This window comes from Leguminivora glycinivorella, chromosome 25 (assembly GCF_023078275.1).
Source record: "Leguminivora glycinivorella isolate SPB_JAAS2020 chromosome 25, LegGlyc_1.1, whole genome shotgun sequence".
Classification (NCBI taxonomy): domain Eukaryota; kingdom Metazoa; phylum Arthropoda; class Insecta; order Lepidoptera; family Tortricidae; genus Leguminivora; species Leguminivora glycinivorella.
This window is the reverse complement of record NC_062995.1, coordinates 5,624,368-5,650,340: the sequence shown is the minus strand read 5'-3', so window position 1 is coordinate 5,650,340 and position 25,973 is coordinate 5,624,368. Positions and strand designations below refer to the sequence as shown.

Below are 25,973 nucleotides of genomic sequence, written 5' to 3'. Positions count from 1 at the left end.
CGAACGCCCGTGGAGTGAACACACCGGCGGGCACACACACCAAGGCACTTCATAGCCTCACCTTTTAAAATTTAGAAAAAACACGACACGAAAAAACCGCTTCCAAACGAAAAAAATTGTTCAAAAAATTCGCGCAAGTCTTTTTCTACAGTCTATATGCGTCCGTGGTCGTCGGGATACGCCGTCAGCCGCCGCAGTATCCGTCGCCGCGTTAAGTACACACTGAGCCCTCCGATTCCGAAACTCATCAAACAACGATAACCTCAAACAAACGCGAGTGACAAGCAAAGGGTAAAAACGTGAACCACCGCATATTTACACTAGTTTAATAATTGGTTAATATATTTTTATAGTATACTAAACTACGGTCTATTGCACTATCCCGGCGAATCCAAAAAATATTTTTATTATCATACTTTTTTAACGCTAAAATATAAGAAAAGAGATATACTCGCGTCGAGCAAGACTACAGCCAAAATTGGTAACGTATTTATTTTTCGTTTGTACTAAAAACCAGTCCCTACCGCCTCCCAGTGAAACGAAGTGACTAACGAAACCCCGAAGACAACGCACAAACTCTTAGCAACCGGTAAAGACTGATTCTCTATCTCCTCCCTAAGACAAGAGAGATTATTAAGGCCGGCAACAGACAGTCTGAAAAATTCATAATCTTAAAAAAGATTTGTATGCAAACTGACAGTTCAAACTGACACTGACAGATCTGTCAGTGTCAGTTTGCATACAAATTATCTCTAGTCTCCCTGATACAAATCTTTTCTAAGATTATGAATTTTTAAGACTGTCTGTGGCGTGTCTAATTGTCAATCAAAAAATCCCGAAAGGTTGGCAACACTGGCTGCTATAGTCTGTGGCGCTGTCGGATCAACGCCCTCTACCGTCGTCGGCACTAAACTGATCAAGTTCAGTAAATAATTTGTCTAACCGTAAGAACGGGACGCCGAAGTGAAAAAATAGCAACAATATCCAAGTCGACAATCTAAACGAGGAAACTCTTAGGAAATTGTTTCTAGCTACACAGGTACAATTATCTTGAGAAATCAGACATTCCACTTATGTCTTACATTAATCTTAGGATAAGGCGCTAGTCGCGCCAAGTAGAGCTTACCCACAAACGACAAACGGACAACTATCTAAGTTATGGATACACATCTTTGCTTAAATCGAAAATCGTTCGTTAATTTTCTTCAGTGCCACTGAAGGCGGCCATTGAAGAAAATTCAGCAAGTGTTTCTTACTTGATCCTATCTGCTTAATATTAAACGTTGGATAAAGTTGCTTTTTAGTGTTATGTCGTATTCAGTGCCAGCTTAAAAGATATCTTAACGTCTTCTCCGAATAATGTTCTTAAAAATTTACTATTGAAAAGAATTTTGACGAAAAAAGTTTAAAGTTTATACAGAAATCATTCGGACGAAGCGTTTTCCATGCTATAGGCACTGGTCCCACCGCGAGCTAGTAAGCTATGAGCTATCGGCTATAAAAACGAACAAAAGATAAGCACTCCCGTGCAAATAAAAGAGACACGGCGATATTAATAGCTCACCGCTGGGCGAGTAACTATGAACATCGCCGTGTCTCTTTTATTTACACGGGAGTGATTATCTTTTGTTCGTTTTTATAGCCGATAGCTCAAAGTTTACTAGCTCGCAATGGGACCAGTGCCTTACCTCCGATGTGGTTTGGGTTGGGCTTATGAACTACGTCTTGTTCGGCCTTTGGCCTATTCGAGATGTTAACAGCCATATTTTTGGTCACATTTCGAGTGTAAAGTGCGCAGAGCACGTGGCGCGAGAGCGTAACCACTAGTGTTGTAACCATTAGTGTTAATGTAACCACTGGTGCCAATATCTTTATTGTTAAAGTAACCACTAGTGTTAACGTTTTGCCGTAACCAAAATCGTTCATTTAAATAGTTTTAAAAATTTCTCTACATTTATATCATAGGATGAATTTTGCAAATGGTTTTAACTGATATTTAATATTTATAACACTTTCTTTACGATTGTGGTTACGAAAACTGTTGAGATACATTAGTGATTAGGCAAACAATTGTCCTATAATGTAAAATTTAACTTTATTACGTTTTAGTGAAGTATTACAAGTGGTTATTGCATCTAATGTGACCTTCTATAACTGTAACCGTTTAACATCATGACCGTCTTAGATATGTTACGATTGGTTACTTCAAATACAGAGGTTTAGCGGTTATTTCATTACTGGCGGGGTTACCACTAGTGGTTACTTCACATCACTAGTGGTGAAATAACTTTGCCATAAGTGGTAACTAGTGGTTACCTTACTAATTGCCTAATTACTGTAGTACGCTAGTGATGGTTTACCACTAGTGGTTACTTCACCATAGCGTAGAAAATGATATGAAAAATACATGTATTTTTCATGACATCGTTTGACATGAAAAATACATCGTCATACAACGACATGTACAATACATGTCATTTTCAACGGTTCTTCACCAAGAGGGCGATTATGCTTGCAATTTTACCACTTATCAACGTGGATAAGACACCTGTCACTCTCACATTGACGTACTTGCCAGATGACGGATGCTTTATCAACGTAGATAAGTGATAATATAGCAAGCACCATAGGCCCGCAGTAGTGGTTACCTCACCACTAGACTAGTGGTTACTCGACTACTAAACTAGTGGTTACTCGACCACTAGACTAGTGTTTACTCGACTACTAGACTAGTGGTTACCTCACCACTAGAACGGTGGTTACTCGAGCACTACTGGTTACTGTGGCATCGCCGCGCGGACGGTGCGGTGCGAGCGGGAGGGCGGACGGTGCGAGCGGGACAGCACTAACACCAGCGGAAGGGCACGGCGCGCGGGCGGTCGGCGCCCTCCTTGACGAGCGGCTTGTGGAACTCGCGCCCCGGCCGCGAGTGGATGGTGGCCCAGCAGTGCTCGCAGTAGTACTGGAATGTTACAATACCCATTGAGAAACAATCCACGTCGATCATTATACACCCTGTTTTTATTGAATTCCGTTTACTTTAAGGGAAGGTTCTTTAGATCAAATCCAATTAATTTCTCTAAGAAACTAGCGTCTTAACTCTTACGGTTATCGAATTATTAAAAAAAATAAACATAATTACTGAACACGGTGTGACAGCCTTTACCAATTCCTATAGTGTTATTTGTTTTGACATATGCAGTCAATCACTTGACAGTAACTTGAATGTTATTCGTAAGGGTCTCTCACACTAATAAATTTCTTTATTATGTATGAAAATGATGAAAAAAATTTTTTTGAGAATTTAACCAAAATGGTGGTTCCCGATAATAAATAGAATGCAGAATTTAACGGAAAACAAAAAAAAAACACGGTGTATACGTCGCACCTTTAAAACGAAACCGACCTGACTCAGTAGCGATTTGTGTTAGGTCGGTTTCGTTCTAAATGTGCAGTAAATGACTTCACGGTCCCGTGAGTCCCGTGCCCGTGACATATTGTTATTTGGAGACAAGGGACGTTGGCTCGACTTAGCATGGTTCTGTAAGTAGTATAGTTACCTGGAGACAGGCGAGATTGCCGCAGAAGGTTGTAAACTTGGAGCACTAGTCGCACATATCGTCACTACTTTTAAAAAATCTCGTATCTCACGCTGTTCCTCAAAGTTAAAACGCAGTAAGTCTATATGCATTCCATACATACTTACTACAATTTTCTTTTCATTGACAGACGAAGATACAAGTTTTTTTAAAAGTAGTGACGATATTCTGGTCATCAGCACGTCAAGCTCCAACTCCAGACAACTACAAGCTTCTAGGGCAGTAGTGTTAGCTGCATATGATATTGGCACAGTTGATTCCCTAACACCTTTTATAACCCACATCTCTGAATTGTGCCTTTACCTAGTCTGTGGTGTGAATACCTGCCGGCGTATCATGCTGCCAATTTTATCACACGTGGATAAGACATCTGTCACTCTCACACTGACATACTTGCTAAAGCGTGACGGATGCTTTATCCACGTGGATAAGTGATAAAATTGGCAGCATGATACGCCGGCTGGAGACAAGTGACATGGCGCAGCAACCTGAACCCCCTTAGCCCACACCTCGGAACTGTGCCTGTACCTATTTGTCTATTAGTGTATGTGTGGTCATATGTAGTGTTATACCTGAAAACAGGTGAAGTTGGCGCAGCAGAGCCCCTCTGCTCATATCTTCACGGAACCGTAGCTGCATCCTTGTGTCCATTATTATATTAGTATGTGGTGTACATCTGGAGACAGCTGAGGCTTCCGCTGCTTAAACCGGATTACCCACTCATAGGCACTGGTCCCACCGCGAGCTAGTAAGCTATGAGCTATCGGCTATAAAAACGAACAAAAGAAAGTCGCTTCCGAGCAAATAAAAGAGACACGGCGATGTTTATAGTTACTCGCCCAGCGGTGAGCTATCAAAATCGCCGTGTCTCTTTTATTCGCACGGAAGTGCTTATCTTTTGTTCGTTTTTATAGTCGATAGCTATAGCTTACTAGCTCGCGGTGGAACCAGTGCCTTAGGAGCTGTGTCTGTAACTACTGCATGATTACCATGGTTCTGTGAGTAGTTACCTGGAGACAGGTGACGTTGGCGCAGAAGAATGGCGCGAACTTAGAGCCGCAGCGCGCGCCGGCGCACTCATCACACATCTGATCATCCAGCACGTACGGCTTCACCTGGACACAGAACGACACATTACTAGTGACAATAGGCTACTTGCATGCTAGTCAAATCAGCTTCTTTTTAAGAACTGTCAAAACGAATTTGAACGACTTGCTAATATGGAATTTATATGAAATCGAATGGAGTGACGTCACGGTCAACTCAGTTACTTTATATATTTCTACCTGACTTATAAAATAGAAATCGGATTAAAAAATAACTTCTGTCCGTGTTTTTATTTCGTGAATGGTATAATATATTTTCTTTTAACTACAGTCAAGTTCCCTATTCCTTAAAATGGTCCTGTGATTGGTTCAGCAGGGTAAACAACCAGGGGCCCGTTTCTCGAAAGGTACAAGCCTTGTATTACAAGTGCGCGAACTGTCAAATCGTATGGGTTGTCAGGAAACACACTTGTAATACAAGGCTTGTACCTTTCGAGAAACGGGCCCCAGGGGCCCATTTCTCAAAATTGAAAGTTACAAGTTACAGTCAGCAGCAGAAGTTCAGTAGCAGGCAAGGTGTTCACAATGATCCTAACACGCTCTTATTGTCTTAAAAATAAGATCGTGTCAAGTTCATTTTGAACACCTTGCCCGCTACGTTACTTCTGCTGCTGACTGTACAAGCGGAAGGATCTTTCCAACTTGTCATATTAGACATTGACTATTACCGCTTGCAAATTGTAACTTGTAGCTTCGAGAAGTGGCCCCCGATCTCCCAGCATTTACAGTGAATTATTACATACAATAAAGTGTACCAAATGTTTTAGATGTGATCGATTGGCCGCGTTAGTTTCCAAGTGCCGTTAGGCACTGGTCCCACCGCGAGCTAGTAAACTATGATATGAGCTATCGGTTACAAAAACGAACAAAAGATAAGAACGATGTTTATAGTTACTCGCCCAGCGGTGAACTATCAATATCGCCGTGTCTTTTCTATTTGTACGGGAGTGCTTATCTTTTGTTCGTTTTTATAGCTGATAACTCGTAGCTTACTAGCTCGCGGTGGTACCAGTGCCTTAGGGTGACTGAAGATCAGAATAGTCTTGCTCAATTTTCGAACAAGGACACTAGAAGAGCAATTTACGTAGGACTTCAACAGATTTGGTGCCCGCGTTTATCTTAATCGGTCTCGTTCTTCACTCGTCATTATCTTTTTTCGGCATATTCGCTGTTCAATCTATGTTTTTCGTATTTCTTCGCAGTCTTAGGTCGGTACCAACTTAGAATATGACCAAATACGAAATGACGAAAAACGATTGAGTCGAAATAAGAAAAAGCTAGGCCAACAACTCATTATGGTCAATAATGACTGGAGACTAATGGTGGCGATAATGACTGGAGACTATGCTGACGATTGAAGAATGGCTGACGAAAAGCAGAATCGGACAAATTTAGGAACGTGACGAAAAACGAACGAAACGACCCAAGAGTATACCGTTCATACAGACTCCCTACCCATACTCATCAACAGCATTTAAATAAAGACAGGGGCGGCTCACTCCGCGATTCTATAGCCACGCTACAAGTACATGCCGGGGGCCGCGAGTTCGCGGCCCATTCAGTGGTGACGACCTTCGCGCGGCGCAATAAAATTCAATGTCGGCTGCTCGCGGTCCGTTTGTTAATGTAGGTAAGAATTTAGAATGGCGGCATTTTGTGAACATCAAAGGAGTGAGCCTTCTGTACTTGTACTATTATATATTATGTGATAAAGAGTGGGGAACACACCTCGACTCGCTTGTCAATGTCGCCATGCTGCAGTTGCACGAAGCGCGCAGAGATGGCCGCGATGTAGGACTGCTGGTTGGAGAACGCCACGCGCCCCGCGCCCTGCAACAACAAAAACACATGCGTTTTTAGGGTTCTGTAGTCAACTAGGAACCCTTATAGTTTCGCCATGTCTGTCTGTCCGTCCGTCCGTCCGTCCGCAGATAATCTCAGTAACCGTTCGTTAGCACTAGAAAACTAAAATTTGGTACCAATATGTAAAAATAAAAAAATGGAAAAAAATGTTTTATTAGGGTACTCCCCCTACATGTAAAGTGGGGACTGATTTTTTTTATAATTCCAACCCCAACGTGTCATATATTGTTGGATAGGTATTTAAAAATGAATAAGGGTTTACTAAGATCGTTTTTAGATAATATTAATCTTTTCGGAAATAATCGCTCCTAAAGGAAAAAAAACTGCGCCCCCCCCCTCTAACTTTTGAACCATATGTTTAAAAAATATGAAAAAAATCACAAAAGTAGAACTTTTTAAAGACTTTCTAGGAAAATTATTTTGAACTTGATAGGTTCAGTAGTTTTGGAGAAAACTTCGGAAAACTACGGAACCCTACACTGAGCGGGGCCCGACACGCTTTTGGCCGGTTTTTATCACATACGGGTCAAACGAGCACACCAAAACCCTGGGGGCCTATTGCATAACAATTTACAACTCATCACCATCATCATCATCATCATTTCAGCCATTAATCGTCCACTGCTGAGCATAGGCCTCCCTTCGTGTACGCCACTTATCCCGGTCCTGGGCTAATCTCATCCAGAAGTGCCCCGCAGTTTTTCGAATGTCGTCCACCCAACGGATGCCAGGCGTTTCTTACATCCGATAGCGGTCACCATTCTGTCACCATTTTGGTCCACCTGCCATCACTCTGCCTGGCAACATGCCCCGCCCAATTCCTTTTACAACTCATACTTACTTACAAGTGGTAGTTCCCATCCAATTCCTTTTGTAAGAAAGAGAGTTCCACTTGTAATACAAGTTGTAAAATGTTATGCAAATAGGCCCCTGGTGGTAAGCGCCACCAGTGGACACCTGCAACACCAGTGGAGTGGGAAGTAGAGGCCTTTCATCCTATATATCTTTTCTTGAAGGATATTAAGGCTGGTTTTAGTGTCACGCGGACTGTAAAAAGACCGAAGATTTGACAGAGAAAGTGTTTTTGTCAAAAATAAAACGAAATGCTTCTGGTTCTCTACATTCTGCCGCTAAACTATTTGACTCCGAAGTGCGTTTTCACATTATCCGACCAATATCCCATAATAAGAGTTTTGAATGATTCACGGTTATTTTCATTAGACTTATATTGACCGGGATATAGACCGTGATTACCTTTTTTTCCGAGTTTTTCCGAGAGAGTTTTTCCGTGATCATGATGTATGCAACTGCGTCGAAATATCGGGAGCTCGACAAAAATCAAAATGGTAATCACGGTCTATATCCCGGTCATTATAAGTCCAATATCCCATACATTACAGACGCCATCTTGGATTTTTTCTATTAAAATCCTTCCGACATCCAATATCGGATCGGATAATGTGAAAACGGACTAAGGGGTACCTTTCCACCAGTGATGCGCTACGTGAATGTGTTCGATATCCACCAATCATGTTCATTGTTCCATAAAGCATAGCGCTAGTGGGAACGGGTTCGACTACGCTGATTGGTGGATATCAGACGCACCTATAGCAACGTAGCGTAGCACAACTCTCGTGGAAAGGCACCCTAATGGTCTGTATAGTGGACGTACCTTGGGGTATTTGAGTTCGGGGTCGGTGTCGATGCCGGCGTAGCACACGCCTCCGTACAGCCGGTCCATGATCATCGCCAGTTCGGCTGCAACAAACAAGTACATTCTTAATAGGTCAGTCATCTAAGACCGAATCGGCGTAGATTGGTCAATTACTCTTACACGTTTCAACCTTTTTTTTGAGAGAACTAGAAACTTAGGTAAGGTGCAACCTCAAAACATTACTTTGAGAGAAGAGACTAAGATCCTGAACAATTAGGTAAGCATTTCTCGCGAGCCAACAAAGCCCGTCTAAGGGTTTTCTTTTTCAATTCTTACGCGAACAGATGTGGCTCAATTGATCTGGAGAGTGAGCGATGATACACATACATCGTGTGACCCAAAGCTTATACCAAAAATGAGTCTTACCGGCTTTAAGCGGGCGAGGAACGCCTCCAACGAAGAATGTCTTCCCAGAGTCCAGTAGCATGGAAGTGTCAAGAACAAAGTCGGCATCAGCCAGTCGCCAGGGGCGGATCTGGACCGGTTTGTCACAAATGGTGGATGAGGACTCTCAGAGGTACACCTTGTGATCCAAGACTAAGATGTGACTTACCGGCTTTAAGCGGGCGAGGAACGCCTCCAACGAACACTGTCTTCCTAGGGTCCAGTGGCATGGAGGCGTCAAGGACAAAGTCGGTATCAGCCAGTCGCCAGGGGCGGATCTGTTCCGGCTTGTCACAAATGGTGGATGAGGACTCCCAGAGGTACCTTGTGATCCAAAAACAAAGATGTGATTTACCGGCTTTAAGCGGGCGAGGAACGCCTCCAACGAACACTGTCTTCCTAGGGTCCAGTGGCATGGAAGTGTCAAGAACAAAGTCGGCATCAGCCAGTCGCCAGGGGCGGATCTGGACCGGCTTGTCACAAATGGTAGGTGATGATTCTCAGAGGTACCTTGTGATCCAAGACTAAGATGTGACTTACCAGCTTTAAGCGGGCGAGGAACGCCTCCAACGAACACTGTCTTCCTAGGGTCCAGTGGCATGGAGGCGTCAAGTACGAAGTCGGCGTCAGCTAGTCGCCAGGGGCGGATCTGGACCGGCTTGTCGCGGATGGTGGGCGATGACACGCAGAGGTACAGCTTGTCGTCGTCTGTGATGCAAGCCTCCATCAGCGCTGCGACAGAGCTTTCGTCCTGGAACAGATTAATAGGAATTTTGAAGGAATCTAATCTTATATTAAAGCTGTTACGTGTTAGCCCCGGTTTTTGTGAGCGAGTGTTTTCGATCCCCTCCTTCCTTCGGTGACAGTAGGTATATACTCCGAGATGGTATTTTGGCCGATACGATATTTTAACCAAGCGTGATATTTTAACTACCCCCTTAACGTACCTACCGAGTAGGTACATATGTAGTTTGGGTACGTTCCCTAACTCTTAACGTGCTAGCATAAGTTGCGTTCATGCATGTGACCTTCAAGTATGAAGACTCTTTTTTACTATTTTGTGTGAGTAATCACTCTCGTTTGGTAAAGGGAAACACTCTAATAGTACCTAAGTAAGAACATGTACAGTTTGGCTCAAGATATAGCGGCATCCTTTATAGGTCGTCTGTCGCCAAGATTACAACGTTGACGCTTCGTGGCATTGTGGCTTATAGTTCTCTCTCTATTGCTCTCGCGTATTAGTGAACAAAGGGATGGCTCTGAAAGCCAGCGACGGCCATCTTGGCCGGGACAACGCTATATAGCTGCAACGCACACGCCGAGACTGAAACCCTTCGCCCAGTACAAACTATTTATTCTTCTACTCAATATTGTTCTGTATAACTTACTTATTGGTAATAGTTTTTAATAATTGCATGTATTTTATCTGTAAACTGTATGTTTATGTATATGGCAATAAACTATTCTTATTCTAGTGTGGAGCCTTAACGTTTGTACTTTTGGCTACAGCCGCTACAGGCCCTATTCTTCATCGGAGCTACATACATATTAAAAATTAAAAACCAACCTGGAACAGTAGGAACGCGTAGCCCTTGGGTGGGAAGTAGCTCTTGCTCTCGGCCTTGTGGGGCCAGTCCACCACCAGAGGTCCGAACCGCCGGAAAGAGGAGGTGATCTCATCTGAAAAACGAAGATGGCGAGTTAAAACATGTGCTAGATATCATTATGATAGCAATTTTTCAAAAAAGAAAGACTTCTCTTCTAGACTTTCTCGTCTAGTTACTTGAGAGTAGGTAGGTACTGCATGCACTGTACTAATATCAAGACTAACTGAAACAATATCTACCTATAATTAAGCCTGGCGGCCATTAATAGGCTCGCCGAGTCCGGCCTTCATTAAATTCGCTTTCTGCATTTCTTATGAAACTGCATAGGTGCGTTAGTGACGCGTCGAGTCGCATTCAAATGTATGAGATGAGAACTCGATTCGACGCGGTTCGATTCCGCCTAAGTTCACGCCAGGCTTGACTCTGCGCTTACGTGTAGCGATAACGCTATATGAATTGTATAATATAGAGGTTTATTAACTAAATAATAATATACCTATTAGTACTCATCAGTGCCGGGGCGTGAAAATTTTCGTTGGTAAAGCCGGAGGGGTTTTCGGGATCTGTTTTGTGTGGACTTCTACAGATACTGCAGAATTTTAGGGAACCCGTTGGGAATTGAGTTGTATCGACGCTACGCCACTGGTACCTATGCGTCTATAATTGACGCATTTAATGATATCGATAGACATTATAGACAACCTCAAAAGGCCGGGTGTCGTGATTGTTATTTTGGGAAGCAATTAATGACGGGCGTTTTACCCTATTACTTACTACACCATTAGTACCCCAAGATTCGGCCACAGTTATGCAGGATGGTTGCTTAGCAACGCGGTGCAAACAAATCATAGCTAGGAGGAATCTATAGGTAGTAGATAGGTAGTGTAACTTGCAGCTGTGTTTACACATTTACATGAAGCATTTGCCTACAGTATCACTTGAATTAACTAGGCCTATGCCTTTTATTTTTTAATTTTGCATACTTATGTCGTCAAGAAAAAGCAAGAAAAGGATCAGTATGATTTTCCATAGTTTTCATCATTTGTGTCTTAAATATTTATTTTGTTGTGCTCTTTGGTTCAAACAACAAGCTACTTGTCATTTGAATCAGCAATATATTTGAATCAACAAGTCGATTTTATAAAAACAAACTGACACATTGTTTTAAACATACGTTTGGCTGATTCAAACGGATAAACCGCAACAAGTCGAACTTGTTAAATTCACAATGCAAATTTCTCTCAGTGTACCTATAGCTTGTTAAAACATAGATCTATACTGTTAAAAGTAGCACAGTGTTAACAATTGTGTTATCAGATAAATACAGCCTCACTTATCAGACTTGACCCTTGACCCACTTTCGATTCTCGGCAAAAATTAGCACTACTCGTCGAATCAACTTATTTCGGGCTGTAACATTGGTTTTTATTAACGATGTAAATGTTTTGCAAAAATTTCATTTAGAACAAGCTTTTATCGCCGACTGTATCTTTCTTTCAACAGTCATCTACTGCTATCCAAGGCGTTTCTAAAAACCCCTTACTCGATGGGGATACGACGTTTCATAATAGAGTTCCTATGACCACCTTTCTGCTCCATCGTCAGATCAGCTCCATGATACCATAATATTGCATTGTCACGTGATTTACATATGTGTGCAAAATTTCAGATCAATCGGAAACCGGGAAGTGGGTCAAATTTAGCTTCTACGTTTTGACCCAAAGTAACTTACTAACAAGGCAATTGTTATATTACAAGTTTGTAAATATTAAGGCATTCTTCCAAAATGTACGTTAAATAATCTTGTCCGAATCGAGCAAAAACATTAAGCCTTGTCGAGTCAGTAAAAACATGACATTACTTGCACATGTGACATTACTAACAGAACCTTTGAACTAGGATTACTCTAGTCTACGCTACATAAACCTCGACCAGAAGTATATGGCTACGTGCCATGTTGTGGAATACCTGTGGTTAGCATTACGCTGAGGCGGGATCATTTCGTGGTAAACAATTATATGAATGTGTTTTATTTTTCTTTGTTTTTTAATTATTATTTTTTCTTTTAACTTTTGAATGTGCTTTTATTGTTTTATATGTGTTGTATGTTGTTTATCACGAATAAATGATTGATTTATGATTTATGATTTATGATTGATTAGAACTATTTTCTTCATATTAAACTGAACTGATGAGGTCCAGAAAGACCTGTGTGACCTTCAAGTGACTGAGTGGCATCACGCCGTGGCTTGCGTAGTCGACTGTCGCGCGATGGTCACGCGACGGCGACGCGACTAGGGTTGTAAAAAAACGGTTTTTTTTCTGGCTTGAAAAAAAACATGAAAAAAAACCGTGAAAAAAAACAATTTTTTTTCTGGAGTATGTTTTTTTTCTAAAGTACGAAATCTCAAAATTTGCAAAGTAGTTAATACTTTTATACGGTTTTTTAGACTTAATGTTAACTATTAAACGAATTTAATCAAATAACTTTAATTTCTGGTCTTATAAAAGTAACATTTACGAAATCTGTAGTTTGTAGTTATCACTATTTACTGTTGGCAACACCACCGCCTCTCCACGCTGCACGCCGCATCGGGGATTCCCCAATAAACGTTTGTATACTGAATTAAAATGTACGTTATTGTTATTGAAACACGTTACAACTCACGAAAAACCGTTATTGTCGTATTATTTGTTCATCTGAAAAAAAACCATATTTAGAAAAAAAACCAAGGTGCTCGGTTTTTTTCATGTTTTTTTTCATAATTCTGAAAAAAAAACATTTGGTTTTTTTTCTATTTACAACCCTAAGTCGCATACGAAATCAAACCTTATCGATATGGAAGTAGACGATGCGATGAGACGCGACGGCGACGGTCGCGCGACCGTCGCCCACGCAAGACACGGCGTCAGATCGCACAGGATAGGAGCGAATGGCGGAATATAGTGTCGGAGGCCAAGATCCACTTCGGGTCGATGAGCCATCGTAGTAAGTAAGTAAACTGAACTGTCACCTCATACATCAGACTAACAGCGCCCTCCTGACAATAGTCATATATTTGTGGTTTGGCTTTACGTTTAACCTTTTTCAGGGCTGAGCTTTTCAGGAAAAACGATTGAAGGCAAGTCACATTTTCGAACTTTGGATATTCTAAAACCGGGGCACATTTTATTCTCGCGCATGTGGTAGGCAAAGTTTAAGTACCTACTTATTCGAAATCAGTCTCGACTCATAAGACTAGAGTCTACCAACCCAGTTTCCTGCTTTCCCCGCAATCGATTGCGCCCAGCGCTGGACTGACCCCATTCGTCACAATGGCACAATGCCGCGCCGTACAATGCTGACATTACAATGCGAGTGTCAAAATTGTCTCCTAGGGTAAAGGGTATCGATTCAAGGGTTCGCGAGGGATGTTTTGTACTGTTTGAATTATTTTCAAATTTCTGCGCATGTTTAGTTCATTAGCGCGATATAAGCTGTTTGACGGATTTTAGGCCTCATTAGCCCTTATTACCCAGGTTAACATTCTAATTTAAATAGGTAACAACCTATTTAAATACTTGCTCGGATTAAAATAAACTGATTTAAAACCTACACAGCCGATTAATTCATCGACCTTCTGAAAATCCTCTCATAACAGTAATTTCTCAAAACTTCCTATAAGAAAGCAGTTTTCACCAATCATGAATAACGTTTGTTATAAAATTACTAATGGGATATTAGGTACGTTATTGAAAAATAGTTTAAAAAAAATCTCAAAATTTCTTTGGAACGCCACGCCTCCCGTGCGAGGAGCGTCATCGCAAACCTACCAGTCAGTTTTTTTATACCACGTCGGTGGCAAACAGGTCGCTCGGTCGGTCCGCCTGATGGAAAGCGGTCACCGTAACCTATGGATGCCTGCAACTCAATGGGTGTGTATTAAAAACTTTTAGGTACACTCCTTTTTTGAAGAATCCCATGCTGTATTTCATCGGAAATACCTCGGCAGCGAGCACGAAGGTTGATGTCGCGCTGTACCCACGTGCGGCAGTCAACATTTTTGGCGATCAAAAGGCTGGCAACACCAACCTCTTCACAGTATGAATTTGCCAGTCTGACATTGATATTGGAAAAGGTAGTAAGAAAGGTAGTAAGGATAGCAGGATATTTACCCTCGTCGATGTCAGGCGGCAGGCCGCCCACGAACACCTTGCGGCTGAAGCGCTCGCCGTGCTCCGAGCCCGCCGAGACGGGCGACGAGCGCGCCGGCGACCCCAGCGCCGACACGCACATCGAGAGACCTGGAACAAACAGGTCACCCATAAATAATATGGAAAAATATTCACTTGGTAGGACTAAACCCACTCACCGGCGACTACGCCTGGATGAAAAGCATTGACAGGCAAGCTACGGCACGTGGTGAAACGCTTTCTGTGGTGACTAATTGACTATTAGAGTTAGGTTATAGGTAGGGTTATACACTCACCAGGGTACATAGCCGAATGGCACAAACGCTCTCGAAACGCTCACGAAACGAAACGCTGGTAGATATCTATTTCTATCGCTCTTGCGGATTGGCGCGACTACCTTTCGCGGCGAAGACTACCTTTCGCAGCGTTTCGTTTTCGTTTCGCATCGCAGAAATGCCATTCGGCTACGGCACCTGGGGTGTTGAGTCTCGACACGACACTAAGCCTAAGAGTCGAAAGGCATGCACTAGCTGAGATGACTAAGGTTCAGTTGCAAACTCACCAGCTGCACCGAATCACGAGTATCACGACATGAGGTCCAGGGTGCGTATCCGAATGGCACAAACGCTCACGAAACGCTCACGAAACGACACGCTAGTAGATATCTATCTCTATCGCTCTTGCGTATTGGCGCGACGAGCCAGACTACGTTTCGTTTTCGTTTCGCGTCAGAGAAATGCCATTCGGCTACGGGGCCTGCACTCGAAGCGGTGTCTTAGAGGTAGAAGGCACAGAACGCCTCTTTACAATGGCTAGGGTTAGGTCACACACTAACCGGCTGCGTTGAGTCGCGAGACATCTTGCGCATGGTCGCAGGTCCAAGAGGCAGCGCCTCCCGTACTCGTTTACTCGTTATAGTCTAGATTTAAGTTAGGTTAGAAACTTACCGGCAGCGCTGAGTCGCGACACGATATCCTGCGCCTGGTCGGAGCCCGCGGCCCCGCCGCTCGCCAGCGCCGCCTCCTCCAAGCCAGGGAAAAAGGGCAACTAGAAGCGCTTACACTCGCTGTGGTGACCAGTAGAGTTAGGTTATAGACACTCGAAGTCCTGCGCCTAAGCTCGCTAGTAACCATAAGGGTTAGGTTAGAAACTTACCGGCAGCGCTGAGTCGCGACACAACATCCTGCGCCTGGTCGGAGGGCACAGAGGGCGAGCCCGCGGCCCCGCCGCTCGCCAGCGCCGCCTCCTCCACGCCGGGGAAAAACGGCGACTTGCCTGCAACAATGGAAATGTTACATTATTATTGGTTCTATAGGGTGATATCCTTTGTCTCTTAGTTATAATTAATATTTAATTATTTTATTTTAGTTCTATCTATTTGCAAGTATTTGAGATTTGTGTGAAAATAAACGCATTCGTATTAGAATAGGTACTGTTAGCTCTTAAAAGAAACGCTTCGCCTTATATAGCTACCAACAGAACATTTTTGACATTTTTCTGTAGTATACAAGTAGCTAGGCTAAATAACTAAAGTAAAACGTGACTTGACCGAATATCTAAGGTACAGTGGGCCGAGAAAGTGGTCCACCAGTTTTGACAAAAGTTTCTGTGCAGAGCTCTAACGATCGCAAGGTTGACTTGACACATGGCATGACGTAGGTAAATATCATATTATAGACAGAGCAATTGTCATTGACATTATTGCAAGCGGAAATCTACCTTGTTGTCTCATGACGTTCAAACGAACCTCAACCGTAGGGTGGTAAACCACATTTTTGGTCGACTGTACACCTCTCTCCATCAATTGCTTTTTTTTTCAAGTCGACCGTTTAGAGTTATGAGCTCACAAGTCCTCAGCGGTTCGCTTAAAAAAAGCATATGTACCACAGACAATAGGTATGTCAAAATTCGCACGCTTAGGTATAGATTTTAACTTGACCTCGCATGTTAATCGTCACCACGGCATGACAAAGACGTGACGTGGAAGAGGGGGCGTATCATTCCAGTGTAAAGACGGCTAAACAATGTTCACAGTTGTCAAGATAAAGTTCACTTATCTACATGAATTTACTGAATAATACATATGATAGTTATATCATTTATATCTTTTTCAGTAGAAACAACCGGTTAATATAAAAAGTTGGTGCGAACTGCTCTTTCCAATAGTCAATTGAAATTTCGCGCCGGTTTCTATTATACGTTAAGTTGATGTATTTCAGTATAGGTAACATTATTTAAACCTATCTCTGCTTGCCTGTTAGATGGTAAAGTAGTACATATAAAAAATATTACATTTTAAATTTTAAGCTTCTAATTTAAAGCAATATGTGAGTGTTTAGTAAAACGTCCCACTTAGTCGGTTACCATTAAGGCGAGATTTACTTGTATCTAGAGTTTGCATTATCCGACGGGTTTTTAATATTCGAATAATTCGGATAATACAATTTTTATTATTCGAATATTCGAATAATTCGGATAATTTCGGATAATTTATTAAATGGAACAAAATTAATGTTCCAGGTGCGTATAAGCGTGGAATTGATAACGGCTGAGATAGATGAGCGCCATAATGCGAAATTTACCTACATATTTTATTTATTTTTAGTGTAAATCAGCAAACTGTAAAAATTAAAACACACCTAGCTCTCTATATTTACTTCTATGACTAGAATCTTGCAATCAGATAGTGAGCTGTTGATATAAGACAGTAGTAGTGATTAGTTAGGTGTTAGGTATAAGGAGAAGTTTTTCTGACAACACCTTTACCTTGGAAATGGATGGTAGAGAGGATGGCTTGTGTAGAGTGGAACGTGAGACAACATCATTGGATATGATGATGGTTATAGGGCTATACAGCGTTATCATATTATCCGATCCGATATCGGATGTAGGAAAGAGGTCAAAGGCAAAAATCAAAGATGGCGCCTCGAATGATTTCGAGAATGTATAGGAGTCGGTCCTTCGCTCGATCGGATCGGATACTCATCTTAAATCTGCGGGGGCCGCTTCCGGATACACTTCGACCCATCGGGATCTTTTGTGCAATTACCCCCTTCGATCCTAAGATCCTTCAGCTATTCAGAAGCTTCTCGACCATCTCCACGTATCGGATGATGAGGCTCATGGGTAGCTCTCTGATGTCCTTTGGTACTAGGTAGCATGCTCCAGAGTTCTTAATTCTTTGTCTGGCGATGGCGTGACATTCACACATTAGATGTCTGACGGTCTCTTTCTCTTCGCCGCACATGCGACAATCAGTGTAGTCAGCGTGTCCCATCTTGACCAAAATTCCTTTGATCCCGTAATGGCCTGTGAACACCCCTGTTATAATTTGGAGTTGTCTTTTGCCTAGCTTTCCTAACTTTTTGCTCCATCCAGAGTCTACCCTCCGCATAAAGAGCTTTGAATGCTTCAGACCTACCAGGGCATCCCACTCTTTTTGGTGATTAGCCTTTGTTTGGTCTTTCATAGCCGTTTTAATGGTTCCTTGTAAAAGGCCTGTATTGGTCGAAGCTATTGGTGCATGTTCTATTCGGTAGGGATGTAGTAGAGTTTAATAAATGAAACACATGTTGACTCTCCAAGGCATCAATATGTAATGTCGATTAGAATACAGATAGAATAAGCTGATCATTATGAGTAATACAGTTTCCATATATAAAGCATCTAGCCTACTTAATCTAATTAGGTATGCTTACACATCACACCTTCCCCCTATTTTTTTTTTTTTTTTTTTTTTTTTTTTTTTAGAAAAGAAAAAAAAATATTACACAAAAAAAATCATGTTTAACAAACTTTCAAATTAACCTACAATAAAAATACAGGTCAATCACTTTTATGTGTTATTGTATAATACGACACGCTCATAATTATGGTGAGGTGATTACTCTCTTAGGTTACGATAACAATAATATAATGAAATGTGACGCACACCTGGTGCACCGATGAGTCAATGATTATGACTAACTTATTACTAGCATAACTCGTTACATAAAATAAGGAATAGTTCTATTTTTATGGATTACATTTTGTTTATTTCCTATAGAAACTTTTACATTAACATCCATGTCTTCAATAACAGAGTATGGACCTAAATACACTGGGTCCATTTTTTCACGTCCTTCTTTTTTCACTAATAATAAATCGCCTATTTTATACTTAATTGGATTACATGTTTTATCATATCTTTCTTTTCTTAACTGCTTTGACATAATTAAATTATTTCTGGCGTCTTCCTGAGCCTTTTGCAATCTATACCTTAAAGCTATCGGATAATCATCGAAGTTATACACAGGATCTATATTATTATTAGTTATATTAGTTGGTAAATTACAAAGTTTTCCGAATACTAATTCGAAGGGAGTATACTTAGTTTCAGAATGCATAGTCGTGTTATAACTGAAGCACCAGAATTGAAGCCAGTTGCTCCATTCGTGAGCCTGGTTATCCGTCTGGATTCTGAGGAAAGCTCCCAGGGCCTTATGAGAGTTCTCCAAAGAACCGAGACTCTCATGGTGATATGCCGTGGATTGTATCTGATTTATTTTTAACAATTTACACGTATTTCGCATAGTTGAAGAAATAAATTCAGAACCTCGGTCTGTTGCTATCTCGCGCGGGATGCCGTAATGTAAAATAAAACCTTCAACGAATGCTCGCGCGACCGTTTCGGTCTCTTTATTGGGTAATGGGTAAGCCCATACGTACTTAGTGAGCTCGCACTGTATCGTCAATATGTAACTATACCCGTTGTTATCTTTAGTTAAAGGGCCAACTAGATCTAGATACACTTTTTCACATGCCGATGTGGCTGTGGTAGTAATAGACATCGGTTCTTTTATGTGTTTATGGAATTTTTGCTTTTGGCATTTATCGCATTTTTTTACAAAAGCTTTTATGTCATTTTCCATGCTTGGCCAGTAGTAGTGACGTTTTATATTATTCGTCATCCTACGCATACCCGCGTGTCCGCTAGTGGGTAAGATATGAAAATCATTCATGATGACTCGCCTGTCATCTTTATTCTTTACTTCTTTTGCACCCTTTATAATACATAGTCGTGGCCCGGACCACTTACTTATATTTTTTATATGTTGAGCTAGCTCTTTGATAATCTTTTCATTGTCTTTGTTTTTAATAACGCATATTTCGTTAATGTTTATAATATTGCAGAAAGCTTCCAATTCCCTCATGAAGAAAGCTCGTTTCATACATGATAGGGATACTGGTGCAACGCTAATAAGTGACAATGAGGGTGTATATACAAACGTATTGTTTCTGCTATAAATACAATCATTCATTTTCGCACACTTGCGATACTCTTCTGAATTAAAACTTAATTGTGTTGAATTGTTAGGTTTTTTTAGAATTTCGGCCACGTTTGGGTGATCAATCCAACCGTTTTGGAAATCCGTAGTGCCGGCATTTTTTTGCCTTTCTTTCTCTTCCATTCGCTTCTTTTGCCCACGTGTTGTTACGAACATAACTCTTTCACTCATGTCTTTCAGCTGTTCACTAGTTATCTCAACCCTTGATAATGCGTCTGCAGCCACATTATCTTTACCTTTCAAATACTCTACCACAAAATCGTACTCCTGTAAATACAATTTGAACTTGGTTAGGCGGCTGGAGGGATCCTTCATGTTAAATAAATAGACTAACGGCCTATGATCCGTAATTACTCTGAAACGTCGTCCAAATAAATAAGGTCTGAAATATTTTATTCCCCACAAAATAGCTAAAAGCTCTTTCTCAATGGTGGGATAATTTTTCTCCGCTTTGTTCAGGGGTCTACTGGCGTAAGCAACAGGTAAACCATCTCCGTTTGATAAAACGCAGCCTATCGCTATCCCTGACGCATCGGTGTGTATTCTAAACTCGTTATCTTCTGAAAAGTTAGGATATTGTAGCAATGGTGGGTTACTCATTGCTGTTTTTAGGGTATTAAATGCATCTGAACATTCATTAGTCCATACAAAGTCTACGTTTTTTTTAAATAAATTATTTATTGGCTGAGCTATTTCGGCAAACTTCGGAATAAATTTTCTGTAATAGTTCGCAAATGCTACGAACCTCCTAGCTTCATCTTCATTTTTTGGAGTTGGATAATTTTTAATCGCTAAAATTTTGCTTGGATCTGGTTTGATTCCATCTGACGTAACTAAATGGCCTAAATATAAAATTTCCTTTTTTAGAAACGTACATTTTAGTGGGTTAAGTTTAAAGTTGACTTTCCTCAGCCTCGAAAATACGTCTATTAAATTTTTGCTATGCTCCTGAAGATTTCGTCCCATGACGATAATATCGTCAAGGTAAACGATACATTGTAAGTAATTCAAACCCGTCATTGCAACTGTCATCGCTCTGCTAAACGCACTAGCACTCGTTTTTAGACCCATTGGGAGGCGCTTCATTTGGTAGTGCTTATCAGCCAAAAATGCCGTGTATTGCCTACTCTTAGGGTCGAGTTTTACTTGATAGTATCCTTGATTAAGGTCCAAGGTGCTGAAATAAATTGCACCAGACAGTGAATCCAATATCTCGGTAATATTCGGTAATGGAAATTTGTCATTCTCTATACGCTCGTTAACTTTTCTGTAGTCAATTACGACCCTCCATTTCTTTTCCCCGCTGGAATCTGCTTTTTAGGTACTATTAACAAAGGACTAGCCCATTCCGAATAGGACTCTTCGATTATGTCATCTCGTAACATTTGATCGATTTGTTTTTTAATTTCCGCTTTTTGAGAGTGAGGCAATCTGTATGGCTTACTGTAAACTGGAGATTCATTAGGCTTTAAATGGATTTTTTGTTCGTAAAGGTTCATGGTATTCAGCTTATCACCTGGTAGGTGAAAAATATCGGCAAACTTAGCGCAAATACTTGAGATGCTGGCGTTTTCTTCCGAATTTAAATAATTCAATTTTAACAAAGAAAGCAACAGTTTCACTCTTTCGGCGTTATTTGGACATTCATCAAAATTAAGAACGTCAAATTCCTCCAGTCGCCTAATTTCGGGAGTAACACACTTAATCCTCACAACCTGCTCTCGCGTGTTCAATAGTTTAACAGTCAAATTACCATCCGTACTTCTAGACAAAGAATTTGCTATGAAAATACCCTCGCATACTTCGCTGGCATAAACAACAAAATCTCCCGCGACATTAATGGGAACTTTTACAAAAATTTCACTTCGCGAAGGTAACTCAATGAATGATTGTTCGTTACTGCTATGTGTAGAGTAAACGCGTACCGGTATAAAGGATGTGCGGTTACCGTTTTTCAATTTCAAAACGTCCGTTTCAAAATCTATATTGCCTCTATATTTTTTTAAGAAATCCTGACCCAGGATCCCGTCCGCGTCAACCGGTAAATTTTCAAAAACATGAAATTTGTGACTAAATGATTCATTTGTCTCATAAAATAAATCGAGATAGCTGTAACCAACAGATGTAATTACACCGCCTAGCCCATTTACGTTTGTTGTGTGTGGGTGAATCATCGGAGCTGTTGGTCTTATCGAACCATATTTGACTGCACTCAATGACGCTCCGGTGTCCAATAGCCATGTCAACGACTTTCCATTTACGTGAAGCTGAACTGAATTCACGTTACCGAAGGCCATAATATAAGGTAAGGTGTTAGTTACGAAAAAACTGAAGATCAGACGATCTGGCTGGTGACTCGTTCGTGTCATTGCACTCACGAGCCGTGTTTACGTACTGCTTATTATGGGGCTTACGGGGTCCGAAACCGTTACCATTATGCCCGTAGCTCTTACGATATCCATGGCCGCGTAAACCACCCCTGAAAGCGCCACCGCCTCTGCCTCTGGGCAAGTAGGAAGCGCGTCCTTCGGTTTTCCTGTACTCGTACTGCGGGTGTCTCGCTGCACCTACCCTACTGTTGAAATATACATTTCCACGACCCGAAGCTATTTGGGCTCTTGCACCCCTACCGCGCACCGCGAACACCTGCTCTGAGGGTGTTGGTGTCATCGCAATCTCTTCATCCTTAGCACCCTGTATTGCGTCTTTAAGAGACGTGTAATTGCGAGCCGATATTACCGTACTTAACCGGTCATTTCGCAAACCACTGGTAAACCTGTGAATAGCCTGCCTTTCATTAAGGGGTTTTAGAACACTGTAAGCACTCGAATCACCATTGGCTTGTGAAATTGTCAGCTTGACAAAAATATCCTCTAAATCTCTACCGAACTGCTCTATACTCTTTCCCGCCTGCCTAGCCGTCTGCAACTGTTTCTGCAAAGCGGTATCCGACCTCCGAGTTAGCAGATGAAGTTTCATATCTGCAATTAAACTCGCTACTGTGGTATAGGTACCTGTTAACCGCAGTTTTGCATTGTAAGACAAACGTGTTTTCAAAACGAAATTTATCAACACCGGGATGTCAGCTTCGACTATCATTGTCCCATACAACTCTATGGCGTCGATTAATTGCAAAGAAACCTTTTCAGTATCATCCATGACGGGCAAAAGAGAGACTGCCGTCTTCAAGTCGAAATTCGATTTGGAACCCATGTTTGAATTAATTAATTGTTGCGATTCCCCGAACAGTTGCAATATTTTAGCATATGCTCTTTCGACTTCCGCAATATACTGTTGTACCTTATTGTCGAGGGGCACTTCCCCCTTTTCTACCTTTGAAATATAAATCTCTAAATAGGCATTATACTCGTTATAAACCGACTTTGCTTCCGAAAATTTTTCCTGCCCTAACTTCTCGCTTCTACTAACTGGCCCAAGCTTAAGCAAATATTCCTTAAAATAATTAATGCGCTTATAAAATTCTAAAACATCTGGCATAACTATAACGAGCCTTAAGCTAATATAACGCCACACGATAAGGTCTACAGTCCATAGGAAAATAATTCACTACACTTACATGATTTCCCGGCAGGCCGATGAAAGTCTTTGTCACTTCACTACACTTACATGATTTTTCCGGTAGTCCGATGAAAGTCTTTGTCACTTAGTTCGTGGTAGGACACTCACACTGCTTTGCCGATCCGCAGCGCTCCAGGAATCCCCACGACAGCCGCTGCCCGCCACCTTAGACGGACGCACGCCTGCGCATCACCATAGCAGCCGCCTGGCGCTCGATCTTCTGCGTCAGACACTTGTGGATCCTTTTCCAGACGAGATAGACGAAGATAACGGTGATCATCACTCCCATAGCCATCGTTATGTATGATTGCCCATCCGCGTGGCTGATGTCCTGACTCGTCCTGGCGCTATTGCCCTGACCGGCCTGAGCTATGATGACCTCTTCCTTCTCCACTCTAGACACAGTTTTCCCCATCTTGAAAATAGCAAACCGACGAAATGCTGCAGAGAAGCCTTAGTGGTCGTAGTTCCTCAACACGCTGACACGCTTTGGCAAGGTCGCCATGTATTGGTCGAAGCTATTGGTGCATGTTCTATTCGGTAGGGATGTAGTAGAGTTTAATAAATGAAACACATGTTGACTCTCCAAGGCATCAATATGTAATGTCGATTAGAATACAGATAGAATAAGCTGATCATTATGAGTAATACAGTTTCCATATATAAAGCATCTAGCCTACTTAATCTAATTAGGTATGCTTACACATCACAGGCCCACAAAAGGTTCCGGACCTAAGCAGTTGTCTTTAGATCTGGCCTTGGCAAGTTCATCAGCATTTTCATTGCCAATGAAGCCTTCGTGCCCCGGTACCCATACCAGTTGCACCTTGTTTTGCCTTCCAAGCTTGTTAAGAGCTTGGATGCCGTTTAATATCAGTCTAGAGTAAACTCTGGGCGATGTGAAGGCTTTGAGTGCCGCCTGACTGTCGCTGAGTATATAGATATTCTTTCCTTGGGTTTGTCTAACTATATTCTTATGTACACAGGTAATTATTGCGCATTTCTCGGGCTCTCGCCTTGGAAGACAGTGGCATAATTGCCCATGCTGAGATACTACCACTGTAGTCACTAGTCATTTGCATTAAATGCCTACGCCCGTGCCAGATGCCATCTTGGACCGGATCAGATACTTAATATAAAAAGTTGAAAACTCTAAACGGCTCTAAACAAAAGCGTCCTGGTTAGGGTCTTCGAACAGGAATGAGCAAAGATATAGGTACTCGTTCAAAACAGAATAACCAAAAAAGAGAAGACCAATTAGTCGAAGACACTTCCTATCCAGGTGTGGATCATTTTAGACCTTAGTTGCAGAGTGGCTGGTACCAAAGTACCAATTGAAGGGGAGAGGTGATAAATAAGTAAGTAAGTAAATTCTTTATTGTACCACCAACATAAAATATACAAGACATCAAATTTAAAAGAATGAAGAAGGAGGAGGTACAAATGCGAACTTATTTAAATATTCAAATCCAAAACGCCTCAAATTGCTCGGCAGCGATTTGATAGGTTTTACTTTCCAAGGTAATCAGTAGATCGACTAAGATTTCAAAGTATAAGTAGTAATTAGACCGATTTTTGTGTATGCGTGTAACTAAGGACTTAAAAGAAAAATACCTTATATTTCTTAGTGAAGTGGAGGGAATTCTGGCGTAAATTGCTATGGAACTGATAGCAGCTAAATTCGGAATGAGGCGCTAAATTTCAATTTCAAAAAAAAGGGACCAGGAAATCTAGGTATAAATCTCATTATTAAGTTCGGTTTTACAGATAACTTCACTTTATCTATTAGCAGTAATGATAGTAGGTTGGGGTAACGTTTTCATATTAAAAAACAATAATTGAACCTTTTTCTGTTTTTAAACCATCCAATTAATAGAATAGTTTGATTTTGAAAATAAATAGGTATTAAGAATTGATCGAAATTGGTTTCAGTGACGTCTAGCTATTAAATATATTACTTATAAATAAAAAATAACATTTATAGAAATTATCCGTTTATCCGGATAATTTCACTTGAATTATTCGAATATTTTCGGATAAAAATATTGGCGGATATTCGAATAATTCGGATATTCGAATATCCGGATTGCAAACCCTACTTGTATCCTTATGAATAAACTGACAAAGCGACTTTATAGCAATCGCAAAGTGGGACGTTTTCCCGTGCACACTCACATATAATCGTATCAAGCTAAGTTAGGAGTGATTTTAACAGCCCCACCGGTGCAACAGTTATTTTAATCGTTAAAGTATGAAATTATGACGTTTACTGAATTAACTAACAGGTTCCTAACAACTCGCCGTCGTATTCTAGTATAGCGTGAAAATATAAGTGCTTGGATCATTCTGGCAGCCATTGATAGATTTTAAATACCAACGCGTGGCAGAAAAACAAACGTTTCACGTAGTAAAGCAGTCATGTGGATGTGTGGGTGAGATAAGACTCAAAATACTATATGCAGAGCCATATAGTCTGCCCCAAAACGTAATTTTAGCAGCGATTGAAAGAATCCGACAAATCTTTCAAGCGATTTGTTGAAATAAAAATAAATGCGACGTAAACGGATGACATAAGAGTCATCAACGCGAGAGTCAATGACTTTGGGCTGAAAAATAGTATA

At 41.2% G+C, this 25,973-nt stretch overlaps 1 protein-coding gene across 3 annotated transcripts in view; it reads right to left on the bottom strand.

The window, feature by feature from the left end:
* Nucleotides 1–1,630: 1,630 nt before the first annotated feature.
* The window catches only part of LOC125239476 (translational regulator orb2), a 119,672-nt gene continuing 95,329 nt past the window's right edge, over nt 1,631–25,973 (bottom strand). For all 3 annotated transcript variants that reach the window (XM_048147088.1, XM_048147090.1, XM_048147089.1), the window contains 8 exons: nt 15,602–15,721; nt 14,429–14,557; nt 10,234–10,346; nt 9,207–9,417; nt 8,241–8,326; nt 6,434–6,535; nt 4,610–4,714; nt 1,631–2,962 (listed from right to left, as the gene is read on the bottom strand). In XM_048147088.1, coding sequence (XP_048003045.1) covers nt 2,846–2,962; nt 4,610–4,714; nt 6,434–6,535; nt 8,241–8,326; nt 9,207–9,417; nt 10,234–10,346; nt 14,429–14,557; nt 15,602–15,721 — 983 coding nt within the window. In that variant the 3' untranslated portion in view covers nt 1,631–2,845. The remainder of the gene's footprint in view (nt 2,963–4,609; nt 4,715–6,433; nt 6,536–8,240; nt 8,327–9,206; nt 9,418–10,233; nt 10,347–14,428; nt 14,558–15,601; nt 15,722–25,973) is intronic.